The 14,544-nt window shown below is 33.5% G+C and overlaps 1 protein-coding gene across 4 annotated transcripts in view; it reads right to left on the minus strand.

Annotated features, from left to right (window-relative positions):
• PDS5B (PDS5 cohesin associated factor B) overlaps positions 1–14,544 on the minus strand; it is a gene marked incomplete at both ends in the record, with an annotated part of 107,552 nt that overhangs the window by 31,936 nt on the left and 61,072 nt on the right. For all 4 annotated transcript variants that reach the window (XM_084235485.1, XM_084235486.1, XM_084235484.1 and 1 more), the window contains 2 exons: positions 1,356–1,514; positions 4,022–4,145. In XM_084235485.1, the coding sequence (XP_084091611.1) occupies positions 1,356–1,514; positions 4,022–4,145 (283 nt within the window). The remainder of the gene's footprint in view (positions 1–1,355; positions 1,515–4,021; positions 4,146–14,544) is intronic.

Below are 14,544 nucleotides of genomic sequence, written 5' to 3' on the forward strand. Positions count from 1 at the left end.
AGTAGGGTAAGGGACAATCAGTGTCATGACAACCATACTATGAATTAGTTTCTAAGTTTTCATGTTTTTAAAATAGATGTCATTACAAAAATTAAACCTCTCCAACAACAAATATTGGTGAGGATGTGGTGAAAAAGGAACTCTCCTACATTGCTGGTGGGAGTGCAAACTGATCCATTCACTATGGAAAGCTGTCTGGAGGTTCCTCAGTTTACTAAAAATGGAGTTACCATACAACCTGGCCATTCCACTCCTAAGGATCTACCAAAAGGACACAAAAACATTGATTCAGGGCCTCCCTGGTGGCGCAGCGGTTGAGCGCTGGGTTGCGAAGCTGCCCGCGGCCTTTGCAGTGCCAGTTCGATCCCTGGCTGCTCCCCGGCCTCCGGAGGAGGGTCCCACATGGCGCACAGACCTCTCCTGCCGCCCGCTGCTCCCCTCAGCAGTGTACTTCGGTCCTTCTGTCTGCTCTGGCTCTTGTGAATTCTCTCACCCTCCCCCGCTTCTGACTGTACCCAGTGTTTGTAAAAATAAATAAATAAATCTTAAAAAAAAAAAAAATTGATTCAAAAGAACACCTGTACACCTATGTTTATTGCAGCACTATTTACAAAAGGTAAAACCTGGAAACAACCCAAAGGCCCAAAAACAGATGACTGGATCAAGAAGATGTGGCATATATACACAATGGAGTATTATTCAGCAATTAAAAAAGATAAACTCATGCCATTCGCAGCAACATGGAAGGAGCTAGAAGGAAATTATGCTCAGTGAAATAAGCCAGAAGAAAAAAGAAAAATATCAGATGGTTTCACTTATAACAGGAATATAGGGGAACCAAATAAGACATCAGTGTAAAAAAAAAAATAAGTAACAGTACAAAACACAACAAAGCAAAAACAGACAATTATAAATCAGAGAAATACTGCAGGGGAGGAAGAAGAGGAAGAGTGATCAGAGGGAGAGAGGGAGGAGCATAGGGGACTGTGGCGATGGTGCACAGGTGCATTGGGGAAGGAAAGTCTATGGGGACTCAACCTGAGGGGGTGAGGGGAAGCAAATATTGTTTAAAAATAAAAATAAATAAAACAAAAAAAAATTAAACCTCTTTAAAAGTAGAAATAGAATCAGGTGATACATTTTATTTACCAGGAATGTATTTCAGGTTGCATGGTTATACTCAACTAAAGAGATGTTTCAATAATTTTTTTAGGTATAATGGATAGACAGCATATTAAAAAAAATAACAAAAAACTTAAGACTGGCAAATGAAGTGCTACATCATTTCATTCCTTTGTTGTATAAAAATTTAGAAGATAACATTATAAAGAATAAAAGTCAGAATTATAAATTACCCGGTCATTCATGAGAAGATCTTTCACAATGAAAGTGGCTACCAATGACTTCAAAGGAGCAGCAAATTGATCAGGTGCAAGGAGAGCAATATGACCAATAGTAACCAACGGTGTTATAAGATGTTCCAGGTTGCTTGGATCTAGACTCTTATGTAGAGGCTGGAAAGGAGAGGAAAATATATTCAAATCTATTATAAACATGCAAATAAACTATTCACATGTCATTTTCAAATTTAGTAACTACAAAATTTCAATACATATATACGGTATAAGGAGTACCTCAGGCTTCATTTCAACTTCAACAGATTATGTCTAGAAGGCATCATGATTAGGTATTTTCAGTTCTGTGCTATCAATTTCGTATCATATATTTTACAACCACATACAAACATGTTAAAGAATACTAGGGCTCACCAATATTCATTTGTGTTCTACTTTCTGGGCATAAGAATGATCACTCTTGAAGACTGCTCTGCATTTAGGTGAGGATATGTGAATAAGTTCTGGTTAACAGGATAAGAGTCAAAATGAATTATGTGATGGCTGCACTGAGGTAAGTATGAGCACTGGCTGACTTAATGTCAACAATCCAGTGGTACTGAAAAAGAAGTCAATAGTCAAAGAGTCTGTGCCTAAGTCGCTGATTAGAATGCTGGCCAAATGTCTAAAGAGACTTGTTTTGATTTTTCTTTTTTTTTTGCAGGACTAAGGAATAAGCTTTTATCAAGTACAGTCAGATGCATTTTGGTAGTTTTTTATAACATCAAATATTAAGTACCATAATTAATAAAATTATTGTTATTATTCTGATAAGAAAATCATTAAATGCATTTTGGCATGACAAAGGAATGAGGCTCTTCATATACAAATATATAGAGAATGAAATCCATAGTAGTTTTAAAATAAGAAAACCAAAAGTGACTACAGTAGGCTATCACTAAAATAAGGGGATAAAATGTGTGTGTGTGTGTGTGTGTGTGTGTGTGACACTTATATATAAATAAAAAATTCCCAGAAAAGTACATTAGAAACTGACAACATTGGTTGTCTCTCGGGAAAGAACTGGGTGGCTGGTGAAACAAGAGAACAAATTTACTATTTACTACTCAGGTATTTGTTTTGTACTTTACAATTTTGAAGCAAGTAAATATATTATCTTTTACAAATTGTGGTGACCTATTTTAAAAAACTGATGCTCTGTTCCCCATAATAAACATCAAGAACATCAATTCTAGGCTTGAAAAAAATACAAAACTGTACTGTTCCAACATATTAGGGCAACATGGGGTTAATTTAATCAAAACATATTTAAATGCATTTATTTCTGGCTATTCTTGATAATTTTCCTTAATACTGCAATTACACAACTATTTACAACATGAACAAAAACCTGACATTGTTTTTTTGATTAGTTTATTATAATGAGCGTCATGATTTCGAACAATAATATAAGAAATTCATCTCTGGGATCCTGGGTAACAGGCAACCTCTTAAAGATCAGATGTCTCTATGAAATCTTTTCTCAGAAAATCATTCAACCTTGTATTTTATAAAAGGGCGACTATAGATTAGGTTCTTGTAAAGATGTAATAAAACAGATGTGAACATTTTTTTATAATACGTACAATTTTTAAAATACAATCTTGTAGAGATGTAAAAACAAAATAACAGATAAAACATCAAAATGAAAATAACAGTATCCTATAAATACAAGCTATTTTCAGCATTATCCTCAATATCCTTGAAAACAAAAAGATTAAGAAAAACAACTTTCCTATAAATCAATATGAATTCATTGAAGTCATTGTTGTATACAAAACAAGACTACAGAAAAACCTCCATCCAAATGCACGAAATTTTAAATAAATTATTTGCTATCTACAGCTAAGATTCTGTTTGAGAAAGAAAACTACCTTTCTTCTTCTTTCAGGTCTCAACATACATGAATATATGACAAATTTAACATAAATGCTTCTGAAGTATTTATAGCAGCTCCAACATAATTTTCAAATTGTTTTGAAGGCCCCAGCACTAAAAGTATAAATTTGGATTTTAGAGATTTTCTGTTTAGCTTCTATTTGCCAGAAGGCCCCCAAAAGCCTGATTATAATAGCTAACATTAATACTACAATACTCATAATGATTTATATAATTATTAGATTATATAAATTGTAGAGAAAATAGTATGAACTGTATGTTGAAAAGATACACCTTATAGCTTACAAAATTAGGTAAGTCATTAAAGTATACACTCATTTACTTTATATTACCAATCAGTCTGATTTATAAAATCCTATGTTTTAGTAATATCTTATAAGTTGAATTTTATTATTTAAACCTGAGAACTGGTAAAATAACCATTACCTACTATCAATAAGTATGATTTTACATATCAAGACTTGCTAACAAAAATTTCCAAATGCTTAAAATATAAAAAATAATGCCATAGTATACAATTGCTTGATTTCTGACTTTGAATGAACATTAAACATCTGAGTAAACAGACATTTTCACGTTAATCACTCATTGATATTGATTATACGGATTCAAATTCTGAAAATAGTCTATAAAATGATCCATCTCCAAATGTGAACATTCTGTAAAATCATTGACTTTTGCTTTTTTTAACTATGACACATGAAACAAAAAATTTTTTTTCTCTTTACCTCAAATATCTGTGCAAACTGAGTCTCTTTACTAGAAAATATCGCATGAATACAATGAATGGCATATTTGGCTTGACGGGGGGGTCCTTTTTTAGATTTGTGATGTAAAACAGGAAGCAAGGCTCTAAAAAAAAAAATCAAAAAACAATAAACCAGAAAAATCAACAAGATTTCTACTAGATATTTTAATGTTTATATTTCTGAAATAGTTTTGTGAGAACAAAGTCACATCTACTCAGACTTATTATCAATTATCCATAACTTTCCTTTACAAATATCTTCATTAAAGTATTTTTTCTCCTTTTTACTAAATAATTATAAATACAAGCATGGATAGTAACTCATCTTTTTCTTTTTAATGTCATTCCCATCAGTCTTTTCTCTTATTCTCACTGCTATCACTCTAATTAAGCTTCTGCCACCTTAGGCACAGACCACTGTAATGGGACATAAATTATTCCTTCTTTCTCAACTCTCTTTGTCTCCTGATTCAATTTTTACTTTGTGCAAGAACAATCTACATAAAGGGAAACGTGGTTATTAACCAACACAAACTGGGAGCTTACTATATGCCAGGCACTATTAAAAGTCTCAAATCCTTGCCTTCATACTACCAGCGTATTCTTGACATGAAAAATGATAATACAAAAATTAGTAAAGTATTTGTTATAGCAAACTATCATTGATAACTGCTATAGAAAGGGGGGAAAAACACAGAAAGAGGATAGGAATAAGGAGGGGGCAGCATAATTGTGCTATTTTAAATGAGGTGGCTAAATAAGACACTTCTGATAAACATTTTTTTATTGAACTTTTATTTTCTTACATTGCTGTTCATTTTTGTACAATGTCTAATTTCCCTGCTCAGGTATAGTGCCCATAAATCTCCCAATACCACATCACCCACAAACCATCACCACTGTCCCTTATGCGCTTCATGCACTTCCCTCCCATATTTTGAACCATTTCCCCTATCCTCTCCCCCCGCCCCACTGTATGCCTCAGATCTATCATTTGCCTGCAGTGATAAACTAACATTGAAACACAGTTCTAAGGAGGAAGGGAGTAACATGTAAGTACCTAAAATATCAGTCAATGTTGCATAACATTTCACTACACAAAAACTTAAAATGAATACCAAATAAAGCAGCCAGAATTTCTTAAGTTTAACTGTTATTCAAACATCTCATAGTGAAAGCACTTCTGAATACTTCTCTCTGCCCAGTAGCAACCTAGTGCTCCAACTAAGAATTCACAGAAATAATAGTTCATCGCGGTAAGTAAATAATGGCAAATATTTAAAAAAGACAAATGATGAAATGAAGGGAAATTTTGCATCTTGTATTACAAAAGAAAGGTTATTATTTCTAACATGTAAAGGCTATCTTCAATTAGAGACTGAAACAATCAACAATATCATGGGAAAATGGGCTGGATAAAAAAAGGCAGAAAGCTCTTCAAAAGAAGAAATACAGCTTGCCCTGTGATATGTGAAAAGATGTTTACCTTAACAGCTGGGACTACATCAAATTAAAGAGCTTCTGCACAGCAAAACAGACAATAACAAAAACAAAGAGAAACCCCACCAACTGGGAGAACATTTTTGCACCCAACACTAATGATAAAGGACTGATCACAAAAATCTGCAAAGAGCTGATGAGACTCAACAACAACAAAGAAAATAACCCAGTCAAAAAATGGGCAGAAGAGCTAAAGAGAAACTTCTCTGAAGAGGAAATGCAAATGGCCAACAGACATATGAAAAAATGTTCAACGTCACTTGCAATCAGGGAAATGCAAATCAAAACTACCATGAGATACCATCTTACACCAGTGAGAATGGCACATATTAAAAAAACTAGCAACAACAAATGTTGGCGAGGTTGTGGAGAAAAAGGAACTCTCCTGCACTGTTGGTGGGAATGCAAACTGGTCCAACCACTATGGAGAGCTGTGTAGAGATTTCTGGACCTACTAAACATAGAGCTTCCATATGATCCAGCAATACCACTCCTAGGTATTTACCCAAAGGACACAGAAACATCAATTCCAAAGAACACCTGCACCCCTATGTTTATAGCAGCACTGTTTACAATAGCTAAGCTTTGGAAACAGCCCAAATGCCCAAAAACAGATGACTGGATCAAGAAGATGTGGTACATATATACCATGGAATATTACTCAGCATTCAAAAAAGATAAACACATGCAATTTGCTGCAACATGGATGGCGCTGGAAGGGATCATGCTCAACGAAATAAGCCAAAAAGAAAAAGAAAAATACCGGATGGTCTCACTCATAGCAGGAATCTAGAAAACTTAAATAAGGGATCAGGAAAATGAATAACTATAAGAAAGTGAAAATCAAAATCAACAAAAAACTATGAACCAGATACACTTTTTGGGGGGTGGGGGCCGGGAGGGGAGGGATTGGGGTCAGAATGGGGCATGTGCAGTTGTATGGGGGAATATAAAAATAAAATTTATTATTTAAAAAAAAAAAGATGTTTACCTTTACTCATTAAAAAAAAAAATTAAAACTACAGAGAGAACTTCTGCTTCAAATAACAGTAATTGTCAGCAGTTAAATCAAGTTGGATTTCTCTCTCACCTTAATGAAGCAGAAAACCAGGCAGTATGTTAAAGGTTTCGGACACTAAAAATGTAGTACAGTACTGTAATTCCTAAAATATGGGAATCAATATAATGAAAAATCTAGGGCAGAATAAATCTGATAGGGAGAACGGAACCATTTCTACAGATACAATTCACACTGCAGTTCATCCCCTGTACATCAACACTACATCCTATTTTTTCCCTAAGTTGAGAAACACAATAGGAAATTCTGTATGACAAAACATGAAATAATATGCACAATAATAAAATATAAATCACCAAAAAAAATAAATAAAATATGGGAATCAAATTAGAAGAGCCCTCTATCAGACCCTACTTACTGAGGGGGCAGTGTTCAGACCACAGTACAAGGAGAAACAAACAAAATAGAGCCTTGTGATTATATGTAATTATCAAGGGAGAGGCGGGAGTTCAGGGAGGCAAAGGAAACTATACATTCAAGGGCAAGTTATCAGAGGCAGGAGTTACAAAGAGAAAAAGAGAGCTCAAGTCCTAGAAATCTAAAGAGGGGTATTATCTCAAGTCTTTGGCTAAATAATGACCAGTGTTCCTGTTGGTGGGAGTGCAAACTGGTCCAACCTCTATGGAGAGCTGTGTGGAGATTTCTTGACTTACTAAACATAGAGCTTCCGTATGATACAGGAACTCCACTCCTAGGTATTTACCCAAAGGACACAGAAACATCAATTCCAAAGAGCACCTGTACCCCTATGTTTATAGCAGCACTATTTACAATAGCTAAGCTTTGGAAACAACCCAAATGCCCAAAAATAGATGACTGGATCAAGAAGATGTGGTACATATACACCATGGAATATTACTCGGCAATCAAAAAAGATAAACACATGCAATTTGCAGCAACATGGATGGAGCTGGAAGGGATCATGCTCAGCGAAATAAGCCAGAAAGAAAAAGAAAAATACCGGGTGGTCTCACTCATAGCAGGGATCTAGAAAACTTAAATAAGGGACCAGGAAAAAGAATAACTATAAGAAAGAAAATATCAAAATCAACAAACAGCTATGAACCAGAGACACTCTATGGGGGGTGGGAGGCAGGGAAAAGAGGGACTGGGGTCAAAATAAGGGGGTTGTAATTGTATGGAGAATATAAAAATAAAATTTAAATAAAAATAAATAAAAGCACACACAAAATAAATAATAATGACCAGTGTTCTATGAGTGATTAAAAGCTACCTGAGATCAGTTTAAAAAAAAAAAGGTTAAAAATTCCCTAACACATACATCACTAGTAATAAATCATGTTTTCCCAGCCTCAGTAAAAACCTGTAATGCACACACAACTAGGAGAAAATTAATCAACAGAAACAAGTCCAGAACACAGCACAGATGACAGAATTAGCCAAGATATTACAACTGCTGTTAAAAATATGTTCCATATACTCTGGGCCTTCCCTGGTGGCACAGCGGTTGAGCGCTGGGTTGCGAGGCTGCCCGCAGCCTCTGCAGCGCCAGTTCAATCAATCCCCAGCCACCGGCGAGGGTCCCACAAAAAAAAAAAAAAAAAAAAAAAAATGTTCCATATAATCCAAGAAGGTTAGGGAGATAACAGGAACAAAATGAGGGCAGAAATAAATTACATTTTTGAAACATCCAAATAGAACAAGTGAATATAAAAATATAATATCTGATATGAAAAATACATTGATGGGACTAAAAGCAGATTATTACAGAAGAAAAAAAAATTAGTGAACTTGAATATGTGGCAATAGAAGCTATAAAAAATAAAACAAGGGTGGGGAGAGAAGACCAGGAAAAAAATTATAACAGGGCTTCCATGACCTGTTACATAATATCAAGTAGTCAAAAAAAAACCTCTACTAGAGTCTCAGAAAACAAGGAGATGGGAAGAACAGAAAAAAATTATTTGATGAAGTAACAATAAAAATTGTCCAAATCTTAAGTAAATAAATCCACAGATCCAAGAATCTTCATAAGAAGCCTCAAGCAAAAGAAACAAAAGTAAACTATTCCAAGGTATGTCATTATCAACTAGGTAAAAACAGCAATAAAGAGGAAAAAAAATCTCAAAATCAATGAGAAAAGACAGTATCTACAAAGGAACAAGGAATAAAAGAACACTTTTTCATCAGAAATTATGCAATCCAAAAATAATTAAGTATCCTTTAAGAAGTAAATGAAAATAATTGTCAGCCTATAATTCTATTTTGAGCAAGAACTCCTCAACGGTGAAGGCAAAATGAAGATTTATTGAGACAAAGAAAAGCTGAGATTAATAGTTAAGCAGGATTCTACTACAAGAAATATTGGCTATTCAAGAAAATCTTACCAGATTAAAATATGGATATACAAACCAAAAAAAAAAAAAAAAAGTAAGAAAAATGGTAATTATGTATTAGAGTTCCTTAGAAAAATTCCAACTATTCAGCAAGACATGTATAAGGGCCTAAAACAATTTGTCATACCAGGTTGCAAAAAAAAAAAAATTTTTTTTTTCAAAAATTAGTGGGGTTGTTCAAAAGGACTCCTGAATAGCATCCCAGATACACACGGAACAATCTGAGCATCGATGAGCGTGATAATTGCAATTAACAAAGCACATATACCTGTAAATCCAGGAATCTTTTTAAAAACAATGCACTGGTCATATTTGGAGGATACTAGGAAATTATTTTGAATACTGTTAAATAACATAAAAGAATAAAACATTTATTCTGCTTTTCAAAAAATATGTAACACTAAGGAACCAAAGAATAGATATGTTCCTTTTTATATTCTCCTAACAAATGATGAAGGAATAACAGACTATCACCACTGATAACTAAGTATCATCAGCTGGTATCATCACAAAAAATAACCAGCTATTACGTGCTTCCTGATAGAGACTACCATCAGAATACCATTCCTGTAATAACAAAGTTGAAAAACAACCTGATTATTATGTGACCCCTATAATGGAGTATACCACCAACTATAAAGTGGCCCTGTTCAAAAATATTGAATTGGAATTCAATTAAGCCTATAGACACAATTACCACTTTACAGAAAATTGAAAAGTATGCCAAAAGCATACAATTAACACAAATCAGTTCATGTGAGAATTCTACAAGACAGCCAGGTTTCTTTATCAAAGACAGAAAGGAAGAACTGAAGGGGGGATTCTAAAGGAGACAAGGGACTTATGAGACATTCCATCAACAACAAAGTAGAAATCTCACTTAGATCCTAATTCAAAGTTTTAAAAATTACTACAATTTTTAGGAAAATTAATTGGATATAGTAACATCCAGCAGAAGCTATAAGTTAGTAATTTATAATCTAGTTAGTGGATACAAGAATGTTTGTTATAATATGCTATTATATACACGTTTGAATTTTTCAATAAAATATGTACAAAAAATCATTCTATGATTTGATTTTTTTGTGAAATGAAAAATTACTATTTACTAATTATAGTTACTTCAGTAAGCTTCCCAAATGAGACATATCTTCTTCTCATAAACTATATTTTATAATACAAACATTCATAATCTCTTTTCTTACTAATCAGGAAAAAAAATGAGCAGATGACACTAACGTAAGAAGCAACTTTGGGTTTTTTTAATACTTTGAGAAATTTTAAACTCAAGAAATGTTTTGCATACTCATTTCAACAGAAATAAATCTAAACAAAAGAAAAAATATAATTTCAAGAATTCTGAAACAGTAGGCAGTTTTAGAAGTTAGCGAAATATAAATGAAGCAACCACCTTCTCTGACTGCTTTTTCTAAGAACACCCTTTTTAAAGGAATCCTTTATTCCCTCAATAAACTGATTTTGTTCTTTCAAATTCAAGGTTTTATCCCTCCCTAGTAACAATCATATACACAGAGAAAATAAAAAGAAAACTGAAAATAATATGAAAAACACTAAAGACTTAAAATTCGCTACCCTGAAATAATTTGTTAACATTCTAGTGGACACATACATCTAAAATTTCCCTCTATAAACATACTATATTAAAATACATGAAAATACAAAATGTGCAATATTGGGAAACTTTTTTTTCACCCAATAATACTGTGGATTGTTAAACATTCTTTTTAATGGCCATATAGCTCTTTAGTGGATGCTATACCTCAACTAATCTAAACAAGCTCTTGCTGAGGAGCATTTAGATGGTCTTTCTTTTTAAAAATATTAACAATAGAATCATTACGATTTCAATGAGAGTTGTTTACCTATTGTCTCATCTTATTATCCTTTAATTTGTTCTGAAATCCAGAAACTATTAACATATTATTAATAGTTAATAATTCTGCCTAGATACAGAAGAACCTTAACACTACTCTTTGCAACTGTTCCACCAACTCTAGGGGTGGTAGTTGCTTTTAGTAACTCAATCTCTGGGTTACCAAAGCAACTTTTTTGCTGTTTGATCCTTCAAACATTTGTATTAATTAATTTATACTTAAACTGCATCAATTTATACTCCAAGCAAGAAAGCATCAATGGAATGCAAGCTAATACTGATTGTAGCATGGTGTTTTTCTTTGTATTTGTCTTTATTACATGAAGGATTTCCTGTTTATGAATTTCTTATTAATTCCCTTTGCAAGACTTGATCACTATTCCTTTAAGAATCTTTATACATTACAGCATACCATCTGTGTTTCCAACAATTTTCTTGAATTAAATTGCATTCTTCCCAACCAAGATATAAGAGAAATCTAAACTGACCTATTCATTTCAATTATCTTCAGTGCTTTATATACAGGATTAATAAAATTATTTTTCAACAAATGGATTTTAAAAATTCAATCCATATTTCATTTCTGACTTGTCGTAAGTGTCCCCTTCCCCACACAAAAAAAGGAGTAACAGAAATATACTTATTACTAACACTTTAATTCATTTTATATATTTAAAACCTGAGATAAATAACTTATCCCTCACTCAACTGTGAAGTCAAGATGAGCAATCCAGATTAATTTTTCTTTTCAAAAGTTTACTAGTTATTTATTGGCTAATCTAACTTTTTCTGACTAATTTCTTTGTTAAACATCGTACTTCTCCACTCATTATTAGAGGACCTGAAAAGAACTTGTGTACTTCCAGGTGTTGATTTTTATTTCTTCAATATTTTCTTAATGGCTGTTACTATTATAGGAAAAACTTTGGATTTTTACATACTTATTTTAGTAATTTTATTTTTAGTTTTCCAGTTGATTCTTTAAGAGTCTCCAAGAAATATAATAATTTTGCTTTTCCTTTTCAACACTTGTACCTTGTACATTTTCTTATATAATGATATTGGCCAATGTCTGTAAAATTAATGACAGAGTGCATTTCCTCATCTCATTCCTGATTTTACTGGAATATTTCTAGTGTTTTACTATATGATGGTGTCTAAAAATTTGAGAGATATTTACTATTTTATAATGGCATTTAATTCATTTTTATTGGATTTAACTAGCAACATACTGATTTTTTTTTAATCAAAAGCACTTGAAACATCTATCAAAATGATCTGTGTTCCCTTTTCCTTTTATTCATTTTTATAACCAACTATAACACGGTTAGCTTTGTATTACTTGAAATAACCACATTTAACCACTGGAGTAAGTTCTCTTTGTGCTGTTTACTTAAGATTTCTGCATCAAGATTAGTAAGATTTGTCTTAGCTTTCTGTTGGGGCATCTTTTATCAGTTTTAGCATTCCTGCTAGTTACTTTGGATTTTTAAGAAGTAATCTGAATGCTCCCCACCCCCACTATGATCTGAACAATTAATAAGAACTAGAATTTCTGATTTCTTAGATTTGAAATTTGCCACATTTTAGTAATTTTTTAAATAAGTGTAGCCTTATAAGTCTTTTTCTTCCCTCTTCTTGAGTTAATTTATATTACCCCTTAAAAAAAAACCCTAGGTTTTCAAATATGTATGCAAAGCCACATCTAAAAGAGAGCGTATGAAATGATAAGAAAAGACAAACCAGAGAGATAAAACAAGAAGAAAACCAAAGTCGGATTTAGGGAAATAAACAAAACTGAATTCAAAGGGACAAAGCATACAACATTATGGATAGAGCAACAATAAAAAGGACTAATGCTAATACATATTAAAGAGTATCTTTAGTTGTTTGCCCTTACTTAAACAGAACTTAACTTGTTAGGAAATTCTTTAACTCCATTAAAACTCACTCTCTGTTGAATCATTAATTTCAGAAATTATATGCAGTTGATGAGAAATGTCAGTCCCGGGCCTCCCCGGTGGCGCAGCGGTTGAGCGCTGGGTTGCGAAGCTGCCCTGCAGCCTCTGCAGCGCCGGTTCAATTCCCGGCTGCTCCCCGGCCACCAGAGGAGGGTCCCACATGGCGCGCAGACCTCTCCTGCCGCCCGCTGCTCCCCTCAGCAGTGTACTTCGGTCCTTCTGCCTGCTCTGCTCCCCGCTCTGGCTCTGGTGAATTCTCTCACCCTCCCGCGCTTCTGACTGTACCCAGTGCATGTATAAACGAAACAGACGAACAAACAAATAAATAAATAAAACATGCCTCTATAAAAAAAAAAGAAAAAAAAATTAAAAAAAAAAAAAAAAAGAAATGTCAGTCCCATTACATTTCTGCTGTACATGACCCTTGATGTTTGTGAAAGCACTTCCATAATCCCTGAAAATTCAGCAAACTGCATCCGAATATTTTTCTAGCCATCTTGATCTTCAGATTCAGGTTTTCACCCTTCTTAAACAAATTTACTATTATTATTTAAAAAATAATTCCCCTGTCCATTTTCAACTGCCTTTGCCAGAAAAGCCAATTATGACTTAACACTAAGTGCAATTCATTCTGTTCAACTGATTTCTTTGCCCATTTTCTCCACAATTTATGGAATTTCCTCAAGTTCAATCTCTATCTTACTGATTACATTTTCTATATTGGTTACTCTGCTCCTTTCAATAAACAAATATTCCATTATGCACATATGTTTCTGCTCTTCTTTATCCGTGGCTCTGTCACTACCCATTTTATATTTTATCTTATTTTTGTTCTTTTTTCCCCTCAGAGGTCAGTTTAAGTTGAGCATTGTCTAAAACCTTTTTCCCTAGAAAAACTCAATTTTTCCAAATAGTGTTTATCAGCTATCCTTTGAGTATCAAGTATTTGAAAGCTTTTTTGTTTCCTAGTTTGTCTTTTGGTAATTCATCTTTTTAATTCTCTCTGGTTATGACATTTAAATAAAAACGCAGGCAGTGTCTCCCTGATGACTGAATATTAGGCATTTCTGTTAAAAAATAAACATCAAAGCTTCCAACGCAAGCTACTTGTGGTTAGGTAAGTAGCACAGAGGAAACAGACTAATGAATTATTTGCCTCTGTGAAATATCTCTCCAAGTCAGTAAAACCCTTCCAAAGTCCAGCTCCACTTGGACAATGGTTATACCTGATATATGAGGGAACTCTCATTTTGAGCACATCTGCCTACCTGGACAGAGGTGGACTTCTCAGACAAGCCTAGTCAGAATGGAGCCCATAACTCACCATCATTTTTGTTAGTGAGTTGGCATATAACTTTTCTGTTTCTGTGAAGTTGGTAAGAAGACATTTGCTTCATGATTCTGTCTAAGCCTTACCTAAGTTTTGCTCCTTCTGTTAAGCAAAATAGGTCAGCCAGAAGAAAAAATGGTATGGTCGCAGTCTCTCCTTGAAATTTTCCATCTTTTTTAAAAAGACTGCCCATATCTCAATTCCTTCCAAATTATTAAATGATCAAACACAGCAGGGTTATGGGTAACAATTGTCAATATTCTCACATTCACTCAATTCAGTCAAATAGCTTAGTACAATTTCTGTCTGGCTTTTAGTAGTATCTACATAGATACATTTTTTTCATTTTGCTCTTTTTAATACTTTGATGAATTCAAGGGAAG

Source organism: Talpa europaea (genome assembly GCF_964194135.1).
Source record: "Talpa europaea genome assembly, chromosome: 6".
NCBI lineage: Eukaryota > Metazoa > Chordata > Mammalia > Eulipotyphla > Talpidae > Talpa > Talpa europaea.